General features: G+C 52.1%; 1 protein-coding gene across 1 annotated transcript in view; it reads right to left on the minus strand.

The window, feature by feature from the left end:
- The window catches only part of LOC139580301 (serine palmitoyltransferase 2-like), a 50,970-nt gene that overhangs the window by 11,967 nt on the left and 15,752 nt on the right, over window positions 1-23,251 (minus strand). Inside the window, exons 3-4 of the mRNA XM_071408841.1 lie at window positions 9,414-9,549; window positions 6,012-6,141 (exon numbers count right to left, since the gene is read on the minus strand). Of these exons, the coding sequence (XP_071264942.1) occupies window positions 6,012-6,141; window positions 9,414-9,549 (266 nt within the window). The remainder of the gene's footprint in view (window positions 1-6,011; window positions 6,142-9,413; window positions 9,550-23,251) is intronic.

Genomic DNA, 23,251 nt, shown 5'->3' on the forward strand with positions numbered 1-23,251 from the left:
AATCTACCGGCACTTTTGTGCAACGCGACTCGGACCGGAGCATTCCGGGACTTTTCTTCTCTCTCAGTTTCCCCGGATTCCAGCCGCAGGCTCTGGTCACTTGCACCTTGACTTCGCAGCTAGCTAGCTGCAAACCGTGTGACGATTGGCTTACGTCGACCCCGGAGCATAGTCAAATCATCCTGGAGCTAGCCAGCTGAGGAGTTCCATCACCATCCGGACACGTTTCTTTTGTTGCTGCTGCAGATACGGAACCCCACCGGGCCTTCACGTCTGACTGCCGACGTTATCTGCCCGAGGGATTTATCCAACTGGCACCTCCGTCCCGACGTTACCTGAACGCTCACCTGAGGCCCGCTAATCGTTAGCTGTCTATCGGCTGCTACCTGAATAAGCATACCGGACAACTATTATTTATTTTTATTTTTTATTTATTTTTTTCTCCTTGGGTCACTATATCTATTCTGCCAATTTGGATTGATCCCCTCTTCCACACGGAACCCCACTACACGGAACCCCACTAACTTACCGACGGAAACGCACGAGGTATCTACAAACAGACCTCCATCCCATGCTGCTACCGACAGCCACATACCCGGCCAGCTGTCTGGATCGCCACGACCCCAACCAACCTCTACTCACTGGACCCTTATTGATCACCCGATTAAGCATGCCTCTCCTTAATGTAAATATGCCTTGTCCATTGCTGTTCTGGTTAATGTTTATTGGCTTATTTCACTGTAGAGATTCTAGCCCTGTTCACTATACCATATCCAACCTCTCAGTTCCACCACCCACATATGCGATGACTTCACCTGGTTTCAATGATGTTTCTAGAGACAATATCTCTCTCATCATCACTCAATACCTAGGTCTACCTCCACTGTATTCACATCCTACCATACCTTTGTCTGTACATTATTCCTTTAAACTATTTTATCGCCCCCAGAAACCTCCTCTTACTCTCTGCTCCAGTAGCTCTAGGCGACCAATTCTCATAGCTTTTAGCCGTACCCTTATCCTACTCCTCCTCTGTTCCTCTGGTGATGTAGAGGTGAATCCAGGCCCTGCAGTACCTGGCTCCACTCCTATTCCCCAGGCGCTCTCTTTTGATGACTTCTGTAACCGTAATAGCCTTGGCTTCATGCATGTTAACATTAGAAGCCTCCTCCCTAAGTTTGTTTTGTTCACTGCTTTAGCACACTCTGCCAACCCGGATGTTTTAGCCGTGTCTGAATCCTGGCTTAGAAAGACCACCAAAAACTCAGATATTTTCATCCCCAATTACAAGATTTTCAGACAAGATAGAACGGCCAAAGGGGGCGGTGTTGCAATCTACTGCAAAGACTGCCTGCAGAGTTCTGTCTTACTATCCAGGTCTGTTCCCAAACAATTTGAACTTCTACTTTTAAAAATCCACCTCTCTAAAAACAAGTCTCTCACCGTTGCCGCCTGCTATAGACCACCCTCTGCCCCCAGCTGTGCTCTGGACACTATATGTGAACTGATTGCCCCCCATCTATCTTCAGAGTTCGTGCTGCTAGGCGACCTAAATTTGAACATGCTCAAAACCCCAGCCACCCTACAATCTAAGCTTGATGCCCTCAATCTCACACAAATTATCAATGAACCTACCAGGTACCACCCCAATTCCGTAAACTCGGGTACCCTCATAGATATCATCCTAACAAACTTGCCCTCCAAATACACCTCTGCTGTTTTCAACCAAGATCTCAGCGATCACTGCCTCATTGCCTGTATCCGTAATGGGTCAGCGGTCAAACGACCTCCACTCATCACTGTCAAACGCTCCCTGAAACACTTCAGCGAGCAGGCCTTTCTAATCGACCTGGCCGGGGTATCCTGGAAGGATATCGATCTCATCCCGTCAGTAGAGGATGCCTGGTCATTTTTTAAAAATGCCTTCCTCACCATCTTGAATAAGCATGCCCCATTCAAGAAATTTAGAACCAGGAACAGATATAGCCCCTTGGTTCTCTCCTGACCTGACTGCCCTTAACCAACAGAAAAACATCCTATGGCGTTCTGCATTAGCATCGAACAGCCCCCGTGATATGCAACTTTTCAGGGAAGCCAGAAACCAATATACACAGGCAGTTAGAACAGCCAAGGCTAGCTTTTTCAAGCAGAAATTTGCTTCCTGCAACACAAATTCAAAAAAGTTCTGGGACACCGTAAAGTCCATGGAGAATAAGAACACCTCCTCCCAGCTTCCAACCGCTCTGAAGATAGGAAACACTGTCACCACCGACAAATCCACTATAATTGAGAATTTCAATAAGCATTTTTCCACGGCTGGCCATGCTTTCCATCTGGCTGCCCCTACCCCGGACAACAGCACTGCCCTCCCCTCTGCTACTCGCCCAAGCTTCCCCCATTTCTCTTTCTCCCAAATACAGTCAGCTGATGTCCTAAATGAGCTGCAAAATCTGGACCCTTACAAATCAGCCGGGCTAGATAATCTGGACCCTTTCTTTCTAAAACTATCTGCTGAAATTGTTGCCACCCCTATTACTAGCCTCTTCAACCTCTCTTTCGTGTCGTCCGAGATCCCCAAAGATTGGAAAGCAGCTGCGGTTATCCCCCTCTTCAAAGGGGGGGACACCCTTGACCCTAACTGCTACAGACCTATATCTATCCTACCCTGCCTTTCTAAGGTCTTCGAAAGCCAAGTCAACAAACAGATTACCGACCATTTCGAATCCCACCACACCTTCTCCGCTATGCAATCTGGTTTCAGAGCTGGTCATGGGTGCACCTCAGCCACGCTCAAGGTCATAAACGACATCGTAACCGCCATCGATAGGAAACAATACTGTGCAGCCGTATTCATTGACCTGGCCAAGGCTTTTGACTCTGTCAATCACCACATCCTCATTGGCAGACTCGACAGCCTTGGTTTCTCTAATGATTGCCTCGCCTGGTTCACCAACTACTTCTCTGATCGAGTTCAGTGTGTCAAATCGGAGGGTCTGTTGTCCGGGCCTCTGGCAGTCTCTATGGGGGTGCCACAGGGTTCAATTCTTGGACCGACTCTCTTCTCTGTATACATCAATGATGTCGCTCTTGCTGCTGGTGATTCTCTGATCCACCTCTACGCAGACGACACTATTCTGTATACTTCTGGCCCTTCTTTTGACACTGTGTTAACAACTCTCCAGGCGAGCTTCAATGCCATACAACTCTCCTTCCGTGGCCTCCAACTGCTCTTAAATACAAGTAAAACCAAATGCATGCTCTTCAACCGATCGCTGCCTGCCCCTGCCCGCCTGTCCAACATCACTACTTTGGACGGTTCTGACTTAGAATATGTGGACAACTACAAATACCTAGGTGTCTGGTTAGACTGTAAACTCTCCTTCCAGACTCACATCAAACATCTCCAATCCAAAGTCAAATCTAGAATTGGCTTCCTATTCCGCAACAAAGCATCCTTTACTCATGCTGCCAAACATACCCTTGTAAAACTGACCATCCTACCAATCCTCGACTTCGGTGATGTCATTTACAAAATAGCCTCCAAAACCCTACTCAATAAATTGGATGCAGTCTATCACAGTGCCATCCGTTTTGTCACCAAAGCCCCATATACTACCCACCACTGCGACCTGTACACTCTCGTTGGCTGGCCCTCGCTTCATACTCGTCGCCAAACCCACTGGTTCCAGGTCATCTACAAGACCCTGCTAGGTAAAGTCCCCCCTTATCTCTGCTCGCTGGTCACCATAGCAGCACCTATCTGTAGCACGCGCTCCAGCAGGTATATCTCTCTAGTCACCCCCAAAACCAATTCTTCCTTTGGACGCCTCTCCTTCCAGTTCTCTGCTGCCAATGACTGGAACGAACTACAAAAATCTCTGAAATTGGAAACACCTATCTCCCTCACTAGCTTTAAGCACCAGCTGTCAGAGCAGCTCATAGATTACTGCACCTGTACATAACCCATCTACAATTTAGCCCAAACAACTACCTCTTTACCTACTGTATTTATTTTATTAATTTATTTTGCTCCTTTGCACCCCATTATTTTCTGTCTCTACTTTGCACTTTCTTCCGCTGCAAACCAACCATTCCAGGGTTTTTTTTTTAGTTTTATTTTACTTGCTGTGTTGTATTCACTTCACCTCCATGGCCTTTTATATTTTTATTTATTTATTTTATTTATTTATACATATATTTGTTTGCCTTCACCTCCCTTATCTCACCTCACTTGCTCACATTGTATATAGACTTATTTTTTTTTCCACTGTATTATTGACTATATGTTTGTTTTACTCCATGTGTAACTATGTGTTGTTGTATGTGTCGAACTGCTTTGCTTTATCTTGGCCAGGTCGCAATTGTAAATGAGAACGTGTTCTCAATTTGCCTACCTGGTTAAATAAAGGTTAAATAAAAAAAATAAAATAAATAAATAAAAAATAGAGACCGGTCGTCACAGACAAACCTGGCTGCCCAGAGAGGACAGTCTGTGCTCACTCTGCTCCAGGGGAGAGACAGAGACAGAGCTGCATTTCCTATTACACTGTGACAAATACTCAGACCTAAGAGAATATTTCTTACCCAAAACTATCGTTCAGTGATGAAGAATGCAAAAAACCTAAGAAAGAAATGTAGAAACCTGTCCAACCAAAAACATAGAGACCCAGAAAACCTGAGCCTTCACTATGGTGAAACACTAAAACAACTAGATTCAGCTGTGGGCCGATTTGTTTCGTGAGCGGATGGTCGGGGGGCCAGAACATAATAACTGCTAGACTACAAAGTGACCGCAAGCCCAAACAGATATATTTGACTAAAACTTAATAATTTCAACCCTTGCTTACGTTTGTATATCGTCGTGCGTTTGCCAGCAGCTCTTCGCTGTGCTTCAAGCATTGGGCCGTTTATGACTTCAAGCCTATCAACTCCCGAGATTAGACTGGCAATACTAAAGTGCCTATTAGAACATCCAATAGTCAAAGGTATATGAAATACAAATGATATAGAGAGAAATAGTCCTATAATAACTACAACCTAAAACTTCTTAACTGGGAATATTGAAGACTCATGTTAAAAGGAACCACCAGCTTCCATATGTTCTCATGTTCTGAGCAAGGAACTGAAACGTTAGCTTTCTTACATGGCACATATTGCACTTTTACTTTCTTCGCCAACACTTTGTTTTTGCATTATTTAAATAGATTTTATTTATGTATTATATTATGTAAAAATAAAAAGTGGTATTGTATTGTTGTAATTGTCATAATTACAAATACAGATAAAAATCATCCGATTAATCGGTACCGGCTTTTTTTGGTCCTCCAATAATGGGTCGACCTCTATACCTGACCACTGTGACTGACACGGTATATACCTGACCACTGTGACTGACACGGTATATACCTGACCACTGTGACTGACACGGTATATACCTGACCACTGTGACTGACACGGTATATACCTGACCACTGTGACTGACACGGTATATACCTGACCACTGTGACTGACACGGTATATACCTGACCACTGTGACTGACACGGTATATACCTGACCACTGTGACTGACACGGTATATACCTGACCACTGTGACTGACACGGTATATACCTGACCACTGTGACTGACACGGTATATACCTGACCACTGTGACTGACACGGTATATACCTGACCACTGTGACTGACACGGTATATACCTGACCACTGTGACTGACACGGTATATACCTGACCACTGTGACTGACACGGTATATACCTGACCACTGTGACTGACACGGTATATACCTGACCACTGTGACTGACACGGTATATACCTGACCACTGTGACTGACACGGTATATACCTGACACAAACTGTAGGAACGCTTTTGACTATGTACAGACTCGTGTCTGTGTGTCTCTCTGTGTGTGTGTGTGTGTGTGTTTACATCTCTCTCTGTGCATGTGTGTCTGTGTGTGTGTGTGTGTGTGTGTTTGCGTCTCTGTGTGTGTCTGTGTGTGTGTGTGTGCTCACCTGGTCGAGCATGGCCTTGGTGTGTGTAGCAGACAGACAGAAGCGTGCCCGTGCCTCTGTGATGGGCGTAGCAGGAAATCCTACCACCACCACTCCTATCTTCCTCTTCAGCATGGCACGAGAGAAAGCCCTGCAGAACACAGAAAGGCCCCATTGTAAAAGACATGAAGCCCGATGAATGAATACATCTCTGTATTTAAAGCCTCTTTACGTTACCAGCTGTCATAAAGGGCTGATCAGGAACCCAACTAGACCCCATGAGAAAACAACTGACTATTAAACACAACCAGCTTTACACTACGACCCTGAATATACACTACGACCCTGGACACACACTACGACCCTGGACACACACTATGACCCTGAATATACACTATGACCCTGAATATACACTATGACCCTGGACACACACTATGACCCTGAATATACACTATGACCCTGAATATACACTATGACCCTGAATATACACTACGACCCTGGACACACACTACGACCCTGGACACACACTATGACCCTGAATATACACTATGACCCTGGACATACACTACGACCCTGAACATACACTACGACCCTGAACATACACTACGACCCTGAACACACACTATGACCCTGAACACACACTATGACCCTGAACACACACTATGACCCTGAATATATACTATGACCCTGAACACACACTACGACCCTGGACATACACTACGACCCTGAACATACACTACGACCCTGAACACACACTATGACCCTGAACACACACTATGACCCTGAACACACACTATGACCCTGAACATACACTACGACCCTGAACACACACTATGACCCTGAACACACACTATGACCCTGAACACACACTATGACCCTGAATATATACTATGACCCTGAACACACACTATGACCCTGAACACACACTATGACCCTGAACATATACTATGACCCTGAACACACACTACGACCCTGGACACACACTACGACCCTGGACACACACTACGACCCTGGACACACACTACGACCCTGGACACACACTACGACCCTGGACACACACTACGACCCTGGACACACACTACGACCCTGGACACACACTACGACCCTGGACACACACTGCGACCCTGGACACACACTACGACCCTGGACACACACTACGACCCTGGACACACACTACGACCCTGGACACACACTACGACCCTGGACACACACTACGACCCTGGACACACACTATGACCCTGAACACACACTACGACCCTGAACATTTGGTCAGCAAACGCTTCCCAGTTATTTATCCATGGTGCCCCTGGGTGGACAGGATGTCCACTGTAGATAGAAAGCCACGTTCAGCATGGAGAAAAACAGGCTCTGTGAAGTCAGCAGGTATGACATGAACACAAAGCAAGCGAGACGGAGGAAAATATAGAAAGTCAGAGAGTAAAATGAGATGGTTTTATTAGTCAGATGCACTGTAGCACACTTAAACCCTCTGGAACAGGTCACATTTCTCCTGAGGTTGAAGAGTTGCTGTCCTGCCTTCTTCACCACAGTGTCCGTGTGGTTTGACCATTCAGTTGCTCTGAGATGTGTACACAGAGGTACTTGAAGTTTTTCACGGCGGCTCCGTTGTTGAGGAAGAAAGAGACTGGGAGGTAGGGAACTCAAGCAGGAACATAGACATTAACCCCAGGTTGTCCACCAGGGTCTAGGACCAGAGAAGATATTAACCCCAGGTTGTCCACCAGGGTCGAGGACCAGAGAAGATATTAACCCCAGGTTGTCCACCAGGGTCTAGGACCAGAGAAGATATTAACCCCAGGTTGACCACCAGGGTCTAGGACCAGAGAAGATATTAACCCCAGGTTGTCCACCAGGGTCGAGGACCAGAGAAGACATTAGCCCCAGGTTGTCCACCAGGGTCTAGGACCAGAGAAGATATTAACCCCAGGTTGTCCACCAGGGTCGAGGACCAGAGAAGATATTAATCCCAGGTTGTCCACCAGGGTCTAGGACCAGAGAAGACATTAGCCCCAGGTTGTCCACCAGGGTCTAGGACCAGAGAAGACATTAGCCCCAGGTTGTCCACCAGGGTCTAGGACCAGAGAAGATATTAACCCCAGGTTGTCCACCAGGGTCTAGGACCAGAGAAGGAATATTAACCCCAGGTTGTCCACCGTGGCAGAGTACCTGACCACCGTGGCAGAGTACCTGACCACCGTGGCAGAGTACCTGACCACCGTGGCAGAGTACCTGACCACTGAATACCTGAATACCTGACCACTGAATACCTGACCACCGTGACAGAATACCTGACCACCGTGACAGAATACCTGACCACCGTGGCAGAATACCTGACCACCGTGGCAGAATACCTGACCACCGTGGCAGAATACCTGACCACCGTGGCAGAATACCTGACCACCGTGGCAGAATACCTGACCACCGTGGCAGAATACCTGACCACCGTGGCAGAATACCTGACCACCGTGGCAGAATACCTGACCACCGTGGCAGAATACCTGACCACTGTGACTGACCCAAACTTAAGGAAAGCTTTGACTATGTACAGACTCAGTGAGCATAGCCTTGCTATTGAGAAAGGCCGCCGTAGGCAGACATGGCTCTCAAGAGAAGACAGGCTATGTGCTCACTGCCCACAAAATGAGGTGGAAACTGAGCTGCACTTCCTAACCTCCTGCCAAATGTATGACCATATTAGAGACACATATTTCCCTCAGATTACACAGATCCACAAAGAATTTGAAAACAAACCCGATTTTGATAAACTCCCATATCTACTGGGTGAAATTCCACAGTGTGCCATCACAGCAGCAAGATGTGTGACCTGTTGCCACAAGAAAAGGTCAACCAGTGAAGAACAAACTATCTGGAGACATTAAACACGTTCATAGTGATCTTCAAAAGACAGACAATATTATCCTTTTAGCTTCTCAACTGGCCCCTCGGTAAAATGAGCCCCCTAGTCATGCTTTCAAAAACAGATTTGAAAAGGCGTATCACAATTTGTGAAAGTAACTCGATTAATTGAAACAGATAGAAAGGGTAGCTGAATCCCATTACCAAGGCAACAGTGGAGCCGTTTTAAAACACATTCAGACGTAACCGTCACATTTTAACGTATCTGTAGCGGTACGTCAACAGAAGAAGAAGAACTACACCCATAAACAAAGGAAGCAGATTTATCCCGTAAATTCTTCTCTGGGACAGGTGATTGGGTGATGGTTCCTTGTGAGACGCCCCCTAGTGGTAAGGGTTATAATCTATCACCTCCATTCATTCCTTCACAATAAAATCATATATAAAAAGGTTCCCTCTGGTAGTTACACTTTTCCCGTCATGTAGACCAGAAGGGTTAGAATCAGTGTCCCCGTCAAATAAACGTAACAAAGTAAAGTAACTTACACAACTTTTCCTGGCATGTAGAGCAGAATTGGGACCACAGGAGAATCATTGTTACCGTAGATGATGAAACCCATCTCTTGAAGACGAGACCTGAAGTAGCGCGTGTTCTCTGCTAGCTGGTGCACCCTGGCCTGACCTAGAGAGACAAAGAGTGAGAGAGAAAGAAAGAGTGAGAGAGAGAGATGAGAGACAAAAAGTGAGAGAGAGAGTAAGGGTGGGTTGTTGAACCCTGGGGCTAGGACTAGTGATGAGGGGTCCAACCCAGGCCTGGAGACAGAGTTAGTATGGGGCTAGGACTAGTGATGAGGGGTCCAACCCAGGCCTGGAGACAGAGTTAGTATGGGGCTAGGACTAGTGATGAGGGGTCCAACCCAGGCCTGGAGACAGAGTTAGTATGGGGCTAGGACTAGTGATGAGGGGTCCAACCCAGGCCTGGAGACAGAGTTAGTATGGGGCTAGGACTAGTGATGAGGGGTCCAACCCAGGCCTGGAGACAGAGTTAGTATGGGGCTAGGACTAGTGATGAGGGGTCCAACCCAGGCCTGGAGACAGAGTTAGTATGGGGCTAGGACTAGTGATGAGGGGTCCAACCCAGGCCTGGAGACAGAGTTAGTATGGGGCTAGGACTAGTGATGAGGGGTCCAACCCAGGCCTGGAGACAGAGTTAGTATGGGGCTAGGACTAGTGATGAGGGGTCCAACCCAGGCCTGGAGACAGAGTTAGTATGGGGCTAGGACTAGTGATGAGGGGTCCAACCCAGGCCTGGAGACAGAGTTAGTATGGGGCTAGGACTAGTGATGAGGGGTCCAACCCAGGCCTGGAGACAGAGTTAGTATGGGGCTAGGACTAGTGATGAGGGGTCCAACCCAGGCCTGGAGACAGAGTTAGTATGGGGCTAGGACTAGTGATGAGGGGTCCAACCCAGGCCTGGAGACAGAGTTAGTATGGGGCTAGGACTAGTGATGAGGGGTCCAACCCAGGCCTGGAGACAGAGTTAGTATGGGGCTAGGACTAGTGATGAGGGGTCCAACCCAGGCCTGGAGACAGAGTTAGTATGGGGCTAGGACTAGTGATGAGGGGTCCAACCCAGGCCTGGAGACAGAGTTAGTATGGGGCTAGGACTAGTGATGAGGGGTCCAACCCAGGCCTGGAGACAGAGTTAGTATGGGGCTAGGACTAGTGATGAGGGGTCCAACCCAGGCCTGGAGACAGAGTTAGTATGGGGCTAGGACTAGTGATGAGGGGTCCAACCCAGGCCTGGAGACAGAGTTAGTATGGGGCTAGGACTAGTGATGAGGGGTCCAACCCAGGCCTGGAGACAGAGTTAGTATGGGGCTAGGACTAGTGATGAGGGGTCCAACCCAGGCCTGGAGACAGAGTTAGTATGGGGCTAGGACTAGTGATGAGGGGTCCAACCCAGGCCTGGAGACAGAGTTAGTATGGGGCTAGGACTAGTGATGAGGGGTCCAACCCAGGCCTGGAGACAGAGTTAGTATGGGGCTAGGACTAGTGATGAGGGGTCCAACCCAGGCCTGGAGACAGAGTTAGTATGGGGCTAGGACTAGTGATGAGGGGTCCAACCCAGGCCTGGAGACAGAGTTAGTATGGGGCTAGGACTAGTGATGAGGGGTCCAACCCAGGCCTGGAGACAGAGTTAGTATGGGGCTAGGACTAGTGATGAGGGGTCCAACCCAGGCCTGGAGACAGAGTTAGTATGGGGCTAGGACTAGTGATGAGGGGTCCAACCCAGGCCTGGAGACAGAGTTAGTATGGGGCTAGGACTAGTGATGAGGGGTCCAACCCAGGCCTGGAGACAGAGTTAGTATGGGGCTAGGACTAGTGATGAGGGGTCCAACCCAGGCCTGGAGACAGAGTTAGTATGGGGCTAGGACTAGTGATGAGGGGTCCAACCCAGGCCTGGAGACAGAGTTAGTATGGGGCTAGGACTAGTGATGAGGGGTCCAACCCAGGCCTGGAGACAGAGTTAGTATGGGGCTAGGACTAGTGATGAGGGGTCCAACCCAGGCCTGGAGACAGAGTTAGTATGGGGCTAGGACTAGTGATGAGGGGTCCAACCCAGGCCTGGAGACAGAGTTAGTATGGGGCTAGGACTAGTGATGAGGGGTCCAACCCAGGCCTGGAGACAGAGTTAGTATGGGGCTAGGACTAGTGATGAGGGGTCCAACCCAGGCCTGGAGACAGAGTTAGTATGGGGCTAGGACTAGTGATGAGGGGTCCAACCCAGGCCTGGAGACAGAGTTAGTATGGGGCTAGGACTAGTGATGAGGGGTCCAACCCAGGCCTGGAGACAGAGTTAGTATGGGGCTAGGGCTAGTGATGAGGGGTCCAACCCAGGCCTGGAGACAGAGTTAGTATGGGGCTAGGACTAGTGATGAGGGGTCCAACCCAGGCCTGGAGACAGAGTTAGTATGGGGCTAGGACTAGTGATGAGGGGTCCAACCCAGGCCTGGAGACAGAGTTAGTATGGGGCTAGGGCTAGTGATGAGGGGTCCAACCCAGGCCTGGAGACAGAGTTAGTATGGGGCTAGGACTAGTGATGAGGGGTCCAACCCAGGCCTGGAGACAGAGTTAGTATGGGGCTAGGGCTAGTGATGAGGGGTCCAACCCAGGCCTGGAGACAGAGTTAGTATGGGGCTAGGACTAGTGATGAGTGGTCCAACCCAGGCCTGGAGACAGAGTTAGTATGGGGCTAGGACTAGTGATGAGGGGTCCAACCCAGGCCTGGAGACAGAGTTAGTATGGGGCTAGGACTAGTGATGAGGGGTCCAACCCAGGCCTGGAGACAGAGTTAGTATGGGGCTAGGACTAGTGATGAGGGGTCCAACCCAGGCCTGGAGACAGAGTTAGTATGGGGCTAGGACTAGTGATGAGGGGTCCAACCCAGGCCTGGAGACAGAGTTAGTATGGGGCTAGGACTAGTGATGAGGGGTCCAACCCAGGCCTGGAGACAGAGTTAGTATGGGGCTAGGACTAGTGATGAGGGGTCCAACCCAGGCCTGGAGACAGAGTTAGTATGGGGCTAGGACTAGTGATGAGGGGTCCAACCCAGGCCTGGAGACAGAGTTAGTATGGGGCTAGGACTAGTGATGAGGGGTCCAACCCAGGCCTGGAGACAGAGTTAGTATGGGGCTAGGACTAGTGATGAGGGGTCCAACCCAGGCCTGGAGACAGAGTTAGTATGGGGCTAGGACTAGTGATGAGGGGTCCAACCCAGGCCTGGAGACAGAGTTAGTATGGGGCTAGGACTAGTGATGAGGGGTCCAACCCAGGCCTGGAGACAGAGTTAGTATGGGGCTAGGGCTAGTGATGAGGGGTCCAACCCAGGCCTGGAGACAGAGTTAGTATGGGGCTAGGACTAGTGATGAGGGGTCCAACCCAGGCCTGGAGACAGAGTTAGTATGGGGCTAGGGCTAGTGATGAGGGGTCCAACCCAGGCCTGGAGACAGAGTTAGTATGGGGCTAGGACTAGTGATGAGGGGTCCAACCCAGGCCTGGAGACAGAGTTAGTATGGGGCTAGGGCTAGTGATGAGGGGTCCAACCCAGGCCTGGAGACAGAGTTAGTATGGGGCTAGGACTAGTGATGAGGGGTCAAACCCAGGCCTGGAGACAGAGTTAGTATGGGGCTAGGACTAGTGATGAGGGGTCCAACCCAGGCCTGGAGACAGAGTTAGTATGGGGCTAGGACTAGTGATGAGGGGTCCAACCCAGGCCTGGAGACAGAGTTAGTATGGGGCTAGGGCTAGTGATGAGGGGTCCAACCCAGGCCTGGAGACAGAGTTAGTATGGGGCTAGGACTAGTGATGAGTGGTCCAACCCAGGCCTGGAGACAGAGTTAGTATGGGGCTAGGACTAGTGATGAGGGGTCCAACCCAGGCCTGGAGACAGAGTTAGTATGGGGCTAGGACTAGTGATGAGGGGTCCAACCCAGGCCTGGAGACAGAGTTAGTATGGGGCTAGGACTAGTGATGAGGGGTCCAACCCAGGCCTGGAGACAGAGTTAGTATGGGGCTAGGACTAGTGATGAGGGGTCCAACCCAGGCCTGGAGACAGAGTTAGTATGGGGCTAGGGCTAGTGATGAGGGGTCCAACCCAGGCCTGGAGACAGAGTTAGTATGGGGCTAGGACTAGTGATGAGGGGTCCAACCCAGGCCTGGAGACAGAGTTAGTATGGGGCTAGGACTAGTGATGAGGGGTCCAACCCAGGCCTGGAGACAGAGTTAGTATGGGGCTAGGACTAGTGATGAGGGGTCCAACCCAGGCCTGGAGACAGAGTTAGTATGGGGCTAGGGCTAGTGATGAGGGGTCCAACCCAGGCCTGGAGACAGAGTTAGTATGGGGCTAGGACTAGTGATGAGGGGTCCAACCCAGGCCTGGAGACAGAGTTAGTATGGGGCTAGGACTAGTGATGAGGGGTCCAACCCAGGCCTGGAGACAGAGTTAGTATGGGGCTAGGACTAGTGATGAGGGGTCCAACCCAGGCCTGGAGACAGAGTTAGTATGGGGCTAGGACTAGTGATGAGGGGTCCAACCCAGGCCTGGAGACAGAGTTAGTATGGGGCTAGGACTAGTGATGAGGGGTCCAACCCAGGCCTGGAGACAGAGTTAGTATGGGGCTAGGACTAGTGATGAGGGGTCCAACCCAGGCCTGGAGACAGAGTTAGTATGGGGCTAGGACTAGTGATGAGGGGTCCAACCCAGGCCTGGAGACAGAGTTAGTATGGGGCTAGGGCTAGTGATGAGGGGTCCAACCCAGGCCTGGAGACAGAGTTAGTATGGGGCTAGGACTAGTGATGAGGGGTCCAACCCAGGCCTGGAGACAGAGTTAGTATGGGGCTAGGACTAGTGATGAGGGGTCCAACCCAGGCCTGGAGACAGAGTTAGTATGGGGCTAGGACTAGTGATGAGGGGTCCAACCCAGGCCTGGAGACAGAGTTAGTATGGGGCTAGGACTAGTGATGAGGGGTCCAACCCAGGCCTGGAGACAGAGTTAGTATGGGGCTAGGACTAGTGATGAGGGGTCCAACCCAGGCCTGGAGACAGAGTTAGTATGGGGCTAGGACTAGTGATGAGGGGTCCAACCCAGGCCTGGAGACAGAGTTAGTATGGGGCTAGGACTAGTGATGAGGGGTCCAACCCAGGCCTGGAGACAGAGTTAGTATGGGGCTAGGACTAGTGATGAGGGGTCAAACCCAGGCCTGGAGACAGAGTTAGTATGGGGCTAGGACTAGTGATGAGGGGTCCAACCCAGGCCTGGAGACAGAGTTAGTATGGGGCTAGGACTAGTGATGAGGGGTCCAACCCAGGCCTGGAGACAGAGTTAGTATGGGGCTAGGACTAGTGATGAGGGGTCCAACCCAGGCCTGGAGACAGAGTTAGTATGGGGCTAGGACTAGTGATGAGGGGTCCAACCCAGGCCTGGAGACAGAGTTAGTATGGGGCTAGGGCTAGTGATGAGGGGTCCAACCCAGGCCTGGAGACAGAGTTAGTATGGGGCTAGGACTAGTGATGAGGGGTCCAACCCAGGCCTGGAGACAGAGTTAGTATGGGGCTAGGACTAGTGATGAGGGGTCCAACCCAGGCCTGGAGACAGAGTTAGTATGGGGCTAGGACTAGTGATGAGGGGTCCAACCCAGGCCTGGAGACAGAGTTAGTATGGGGCTAGGACTAGTGATGAGGGGTCCAACCCAGGCCTGGAGACAGAGTTAGTATGGGGCTAGGACTAGTGATGAGGGGTCCAACCCAGGCCTGGAGACAGAGTTAGTATGGGGCTAGGACTAGTGATGAGGGGTCCAACCCAGGCCTGGAGACAGAGTTAGTATGGGGCTAGGGCTAGTGATGAGGGGTCCAACCCAGGCCTGGAGACAGAGTTAGTATGGGGCTAGGACTAGTGATGAGGGGTCCAACCCAGGCCTGGAGACAGAGTTAGTATGGGGCTAGGACTAGTGATGAGGGGTCCAACCCAGGCCTGGAGACAGAGTTAGTATGGGGCTAGGACTAGTGATGAGGGGTCCAACCCAGGCCTGGAGACAGAGTTAGTATGGGGCTAGGACTAGTGATGAGGGGTCCAACCCAGGCCTGGAGACAGAGTTAGTATGGGGCTAGGACTAGTGATGAGGGGTCCAACCCAGGCCTGGAGACAGAGTTAGTATGGGGCTAGGACTAGTGATGAGGGGTCCAACCCAGGCCTGGAGACAGAGTTAGTATGGGGCTAGGACTAGTGATGAGGGGTCCAACCCAGGCCTGGAGACAGAGTTAGTATGGGGCTAGGGCTAGTGATGAGGGGTCCAACCCAGGCCTGGAGACAGAGTTAGTATGGGGCTAGGACTAGTGATGAGGGGTCCAACCCAGGCCTGGAGACAGAGTTAGTATGGGGCTAGGACTAGTGATGAGGGGTCCAACCCAGGCCTGGAGACAGAGTTAGTATGGGGCTAGGACTAGTGATGAGGGGTCCAACCCAGGCCTGGAGACAGAGTTAGTATGGGGCTAGGACTAGTGATGAGGGGTCCAACCCAGGCCTGGAGACAGAGTTAGTATGGGGCTAGGACTAGTGATGAGGGGTCCAACCCAGGCCTGGAGACAGAGTTAGTATGGGGCTAGGACTAGTGATGAGGGGTCCAACCCAGGCCTGGAGACAGAGTTAGTATGGGGCTAGGACTAGTGATGAGGGGTCCAACCCAGGCCTGGAGACAGAGTTAGTATGGGGCTAGGACTAGTGATGAGGGGTCAAACCCAGGCCTGGAGACAGAGTTAGTATGGGGCTAGGACTAGTGATGAGGGGTCCAACCCAGGCCTGGAGACAGAGTTAGTATGGGGCTAGGACTAGTGATGAGGGGTCCAACCCAGGCCTGGAGACAGAGTTAGTATGGGGCTAGGACTAGTGATGAGGGGTCCAACCCAGGCCTGGAGACAGAGTTAGTATGGGGCTAGGACTAGTGATGAGGGGTCCAACCCAGGCCTGGAGACAGAGTTAGTATGGGGCTAGGGCTAGTGATGAGGGGTCCAACCCAGGCCTGGAGACAGAGTTAGTATGGGGCTAGGACTAGTGATGAGGGGTCCAACCCAGGCCTGGAGACAGAGTTAGTATGGGGCTAGGGCTAGTGATGAGGGGTCCAACCCAGGCCTGGAGACAGAGTTAGTATGGGGCTAGGACTAGTGATGAGGGGTCCAACCGTAGAGTTAGTATGGGGCTAGGACTAGTGATGAGGGGTCCAACCCAGGCCTGGAGACAGAGTTAGTATGGGGCTAGGACTAGTGATGAGGGGTCCAACCCCAGAGTTAGTATGGGGCTAGGACTAGTGATGAGGGGTCCAACCCTAGAGTTAATATGGGGCTAGGACTAGTGATGAGGGGTCCAACCCTAGAGTTAGTATGGGGCTAGGACTAGTGATGAGGGGTCCAACCCTAGAGTTAGTATGGGGCTAGGACTAGTGATGAGGGGTCCAACCCCAGAGTTAGTATGGGGCTAGGACTAGTGATGAGGGGTCCAACCCTAGAGTTAGTATGGGGCTAGGACTAGTGATGAGGGGTCCAACCCTAGAGTTAGTATGGGGCTAGGACTAGTGATGAGGGGTCCAACCCAGGCCTGGAGACAGAGTTAGTATGGGGCTAGGACTAGTGATGAGTGGTCCAACCCAGGCCTGGAGACAGAGTTAGTATGGGGCTAGGACTAGTGATGAGGGGTCCAACCCAGGCCTGGAGACAGAGTTAGTATGGGGCTAGGACTAGTGATGAGGGGTCCAACCCAGGCCTGGAGACAGAGTTAGTATGGGGCTAGGACTAGTGATGAGGGGTCCAACCCAGGCCTGGAGACAGAGTTAGTATGGGGCTAGGACTAGTGATGAGGGGTCCAACCCAGGCCTGGAGACAGAGTTAGTATGGGGCTAGGACTAGTGATGAGGGGTCCAACCCAGGCCTGGAGACAGAGTTAGTATGGGGCTAGGACTAGTGATGAGGGGTCCAACCCAGGCCTGGAGACAGAGTTAGTATGGGGCTAGGACTAGTGATGAGGGGTCCAACCCAGGCCTGGAGACAGAGTTAGTATGGGGCTAGGACTAGTGATGAGGGGTCCAACCCAGGCCTGGAGACAGAGTTAGTATGGGGCTAGGACTAGTGATGAGGGGTCCAACCCAGGCCTGGAGACAGAGTTAGTATGGGGCTAGGACTAGTGATGAGGGGTCCAACCCAGGCCTGGAGACAGAGTTAGTATGGGGCTAGGACTAGTGATGAGGGGTCCAACCCAGGCCTGGAGACAGAGTTAGTATGGGGCTAGGGCTAGTGATGAGGGGTCCAACCCAGGCCTGGAGACAGAGTTAGTATGGGGCTAGGACTAGTGATGAGGGGTCCAACCCAGGCCTGGAGACAGAGTTAGTATGGGGCTAGGGCTAGTGATGAGGGGTCCAACCCAGGCCTGGAGACAGAGTTAGTATGGGGCTAGGACTAGTGATGAGGGGTCCAACCCAGGCCTGGAGACAGAGTTAGTATGGGGCTAGGGCTAGTGATGAGGGGTCCAACCCAGGCCTGGAGACAGAGTTAGTATGGGGCTAGGACTAGTGATGAGGGGTCAAACCCAGGCCTGGAGACAGAGTTAGTATGGGGCTAGGACTAGTGATGAGGGGTCCAACCCAGGCCTGGAGACAGAGTTAGTATGGGGCTAGGACTAGTGATGAGGGGTCCAACCCAGGCCTGGAGACAGAGTTAGTATGGGGCTAGGGCTAGTGATGAGGGGTCCAACCCAGGCCTGGAGACAGAGTTAGTATGGGGCTAGGACTAGTGATGAGTGGTCCAACCCAGGCCTGGAGACAGAGTTAGTATGGGGCTAGGACTAGTGATGAGGGGTCCAACCCAGGCCTGGAGACAGAGTTAGTATGGGGCTAGGACTAGTGATGAGGGGTCCAACCCAGGCCTGGAGACAGAGTTAGTATGGGGCTAGGACTAGTGATGAGGGGTCCAACCCAGGCCTGGAGACAGAGTTAGTATGGGGCTAGGACTAGTGATGAGGGGTCCAACCCAGGCCTGGAGACAGAGTTAGTATGGGGCTAGGGCTAGTGATGAGGGGTCCAACCCAGGCCTGGAGACAGAGTTAGTATGGGGCTAGGACTAGTGATGAGGGGTCCAACCCAGGCCTGGAGACAGAGTTAGTATGGGGCTAGGACTAGTGATGAGGGGTCCAACCCAGGCCTGGAGACAGAGTTAGTATGGGGCTAGGACTAGTGATGAGGGGTCCAACCCAGGCCTGGAGACAGAGTTAGTATGGGGCTAGGGCTAGTGATGAGGGGTCCAACCCAGGCCTGGAGACAGAGTTAGTATGGGGCTAGGACTAGTGATGAGGGGTCCAACCCAGGCCTGGAGACAGAGTTAGTATGGGGCTAGGACTAGTGATGAGGGGTCCAACCCAGGCCTGGAGACAGAGTTAGTATGGGGCTAGGACTAGTGATGAGGGGTCCAACCCAGGCCTGGAGACAGAGTTAGTATGGGGCTAGGACTAGTGATGAGGGGTCCAACCCAGGCCTGGAGACAGAGTTAGTATGGGGCTAGGACTAGTGATGAGGGGTCCAACCCAGGCCTGGAGACAGAGTTAGTATGGGGCTAGGACTAGTGATGAGGGGTCCAACCCAGGCCTGGAGACAGAGTTAGTATGGGGCTAGGACTAGTGATGAGGGGTCCAACCCAGGCCTGGAGACAGAGTTAGTATGGGGCTAGGGCTAGTGATGAGGGGTCCAACCCAGGCCTGGAGACAGAGTTAGTATGGGGCTAGGACTAGTGATGAGGGGTCCAACCCAGGCCTGGAGACAGAGTTAGTATGGGGCTAGGACTAGTGATGAGGGGTCCAACCCAGGCCTGGAGACAGAGTTAGTATGGGGCTAGGACTAGTGATGAGGGGTCCAACCCAGGCCTGGAGACAGAGTTAGTATGGGGCTAGGACTAGTGATGAGGGGTCCAACCCAGGCCTGGAGACAGAGTTAGTATGGGGCTAGGACTAGTGATGAGGGGTCCAACCCAGGCCTGGAGACAGAGTTAGTATGGGGCTAGGACTAGTGATGAGGGGTCCAACCCAGGCCTGGAGACAGAGTTAGTATGGGGCTAGGACTAGTGATGAGGGGTCCAACCCAGGCCTGGAGACAGAGTTAGTATGGGGCTAGGACTAGTGATGAGGGGTCAAACCCAGGCCTGGAGACAGAGTTAGTATGGGGCTAGGACTAGTGATGAGGGGTCCAACCCAGGCCTGGAGACAGAGTTAGTATGGGGCTAGGACTAGTGATGAGGGGTCCAACCCAGGCCTGGAGACAGAGTTAGTATGGGGCTAGGACTAGTGATGAGGGGTCCAACCCAGGCCTGGAGACAGAGTTAGTATGGGGCTAGGACTAGTGATGAGGGGTCCAACCCAGGCCTGGAGACAGAGTTAGTATGGGGCTAGGGCTAGTGATGAGGGGTCCAACCCAGGCCTGGAGACAGAGTTAGTATGGGGCTAGGACTAGTGATGAGGGGTCCAACCCAGGCCTGGAGACAGAGTTAGTATGGGGCTAGGACTAGTGATGAGGGGTCCAACCCAGGCCTGGAGACAGAGTTAGTATGGGGCTAGGACTAGTGATGAGGGGTCCAACCCAGGCCTGGAGACAGAGTTAGTATGGGGCTAGGACTAGTGATGAGGGGTCCAACCCAGGCCTGGAGACAGAGTTAGTATGGGGCTAGGACTAGTGATGAGGGGTCCAACCCAGGCCTGGAGACAGAGTTAGTATGGGGCTAGGACTAGTGATGAGGGGTCCAACCCAGGCCTGGAGACAGAGTTAGTATGGGGCTAGGGCTAGTGATGAGGGGTCCAACCCAGGCCTGGAGACAGAGTTAGTATGGGGCTAGGACTAGTGATGAGGGGTCCAACCCAGGCCTGGAGACAGAGTTAGTATGGGGCTAGGACTAGTGATGAGGGGTCCAACCCAGGCCTGGAGACAGAGTTAGTATGGGGCTAGGACTAGTGATGAGGGGTCCAACCCAGGCCTGGAGACAGAGTTAGTATGGGGCTAGGACTAGTGATGAGGGGTCCAACCCAGGCCTGGAGACAGAGTTAGTATGGGGCTAGGACTAGTGATGAGGGGTCCAACCCAGGCCTGGAGACAGAGTTAGTATGGGGCTAGGACTAGTGATGAGGGGTCCAACCCAGGCCTGGAGACAGAGTTAGTATGGGGCTAGGACTAGTGATGAGGGGTCCAACCCAGGCCTGGAGACAGAGTTAGTATGGGGCTAGGGCTAGTGATGAGGGGTCCAACCCAGGCCTGGAGACAGAGTTAGTATGGGGCTAGGACTAGTGATGAGGGGTCCAACCCAGGCCTGGAGACAGAGTTAGTATGGGGCTAGGACTAGTGATGAGGGGTCCAACCCAGGCCTGGAGACAGAGTTAGTATGGGGCTAGGACTAGTGATGAGGGGTCCAACCCAGGCCTGGAGACAGAGTTAGTATGGGGCTAGGACTAGTGATGAGGGGTCCAACCCAGGCCTGGAGACAGAGTTAGTATGGGGCTAGGACTAGTGATGAGGGGTCCAACCCAGGCCTGGAGACAGAGTTAGTATGGGGCTAGGACTAGTGATGAGGGGTCCAACCCAGGCCTGGAGACAGAGTTAGTATGGGGCTAGGACTAGTGATGAGGGGTCCAACCCAGGCCTGGAGACAGAGTTAGTATGGGGCTAGGACTAGTGATGAGGGGTCAAACCCAGGCCTGGAGACAGAGTTAGTATGGGGCTAGGACTAGTGATGAGGGGTCCAACCCAGGCCTGGAGACAGAGTTAGTATGGGGCTAGGACTAGTGATGAGGGGTCCAACCCAGGCCTGGAGACAGAGTTAGTATGGGGCTAGGACTAGTGATGAGGGGTCCAACCCAGGCCTGGAGACAGAGTTAGTATGGGGCTAGGACTAGTGATGAGGGGTCCAACCCAGGCCTGGAGACAGAGTTAGTATGGGGCTAGGGCTAGTGATGAGGGGTCCAACCCAGGCCTGGAGACAGAGTTAGTATGGGGCTAGGACTAGTGATGAGGGGTCCAACCCAGGCCTGGAGACAGAGTTAGTATGGGGCTAGGGCTAGTGATGAGGGGTCCAACCCAGGCCTGGAGACAGAGTTAGTATGGGGCTAGGACTAGTGATGAGGGGTCCAACCGTAGAGTTAGTATGGGGCTAGGACTAGTGATGAGGGGTCCAACCCAGGCCTGGAGACAGAGTTAGTATGGGGCTAGGACTAGTGATGAGGGGTCCAACCCCAGAGTTAGTATGGGGCTAGGACTAGTGATGAGGGGTCCAACCCTAGAGTTAATATGGGGCTAGGACTAGTGATGAGGGGTCCAACCCTAGAGTTAGTATGGGGCTAGGACTAGTGATGAGGGGTCCAACCCTAGAGTTAGTATGGGGCTAGGACTAGTGATGAGGGGTCCAACCCCAGAGTTAGTATGGGGCTAGGACTAGTGATGAGGGGTCCAACCCTAGAGTTAGTATGGGGCTAGGACTAGTGATGAGGGGTCCAACCCTAGAGTTAGTATGGGGCTAGGACTAGTGATGAGGGGTCCAACCCTAGAGTTAGTATGGGGCTAGGACTAGTGATGAGGGGTCCAACCCTAGAGTTAGTATGGGGCTAGGACTAGTGATGAGGGGTCCAACCCTAGAGTTAGTATGGGGCTAGGACTAGTGATGAGGGGTCCAACCCCAGAGTTAGTATGGGGCTAGGACTAGTGATGAGGGGTCCAACCCTAGAGTTAGTATGGGGCTAGGACTAGTGATGAGGGGTCCAACCCTAGAGTTAGTATGGGGCTAGGACTAGTGATGAGGGGTCCAACCCTAGAGTTAGTATGGGGCTAGGACTAGTGATGAGGGGTCCAACCCTAGAGTTAGTATGGGGCTAGGACTAGTGATGAGGGGTCCAACCCTAGAGTTAGTATGGGGCTAGGGCTAGTGATGAGGGGTCCAACCCAGGCCTGGAGACAGAGTTAGTATGGGGCTAGGACTAGTGATGAGGGGTCCAACCCAGGCCTGGAGACAGAGTTAGTATGGGGCTAGGACTAGTGATGAGGGGTCCAACCCAGGCCTGGAGACAGAGTTAGTATGGGGCTAGGGCTAGTGATGAGGGGTCCAACCCAGGCCTGGAGACAGAGTTAGTATGGGGCTAGGACTAGTGATGAGGGGTCCAACCCAGGCCTGGAGACAGAGTTAGTATGGGGCTAGGACTAGTGATGAGGGGTCCAACCCAGGCCTGGAGACAGAGTTAGTATGGGGCTAGGACTAGTGATGAGGGGTCCAACCCAGGCCTGGAGACAGAGTTAGTATGGGGCTAGGACTAGTGATGAGGGGTCCAACCCAGGCCTGGAGACAGAGTTAGTATGGGGCTAGGACTAGTGATGAGGGGTCCAACCCAGGCCTGGAGACAGAGTTAGTATGGGGCTAGGACTAGTGATGAGGGGTCCAACCCAGGCCTGGAGACAGAGTTAGTATGGGGCTAGGACTAGTGATGAGGGGTCCAACCCAGGCCTGGAGACAGAGTTAGTATGGGGCTAGGGCTAGTGATGAGGGGTCCAACCCAGGCCTGGAGACAGAGTTAGTATGGGGCTAGGACTAGTGATGAGGGGTCCAACCCAGGCCTGGAGACAGAGTTAGTATGGGGCTAGGACTAGTGATGAGGGGTCCAACCCAGGCCTGGAGACAGAGTTAGTATGGGGCTAGGACTAGTGATGAGGGGTCCAACCCAGGCCTGGAGACAGAGTTAGTATGGGGCTAGGACTAGTGATGAGGGGTCCAACCCAGGCCTGGAGACAGAGTTAGTATGGGGCTAGGACTAGTGATGAGG

The sequence above is a fragment of the Salvelinus alpinus genome, chromosome 7, assembly GCF_045679555.1.
Source record: "Salvelinus alpinus chromosome 7, SLU_Salpinus.1, whole genome shotgun sequence".
NCBI lineage: Eukaryota > Metazoa > Chordata > Actinopteri > Salmoniformes > Salmonidae > Salvelinus > Salvelinus alpinus.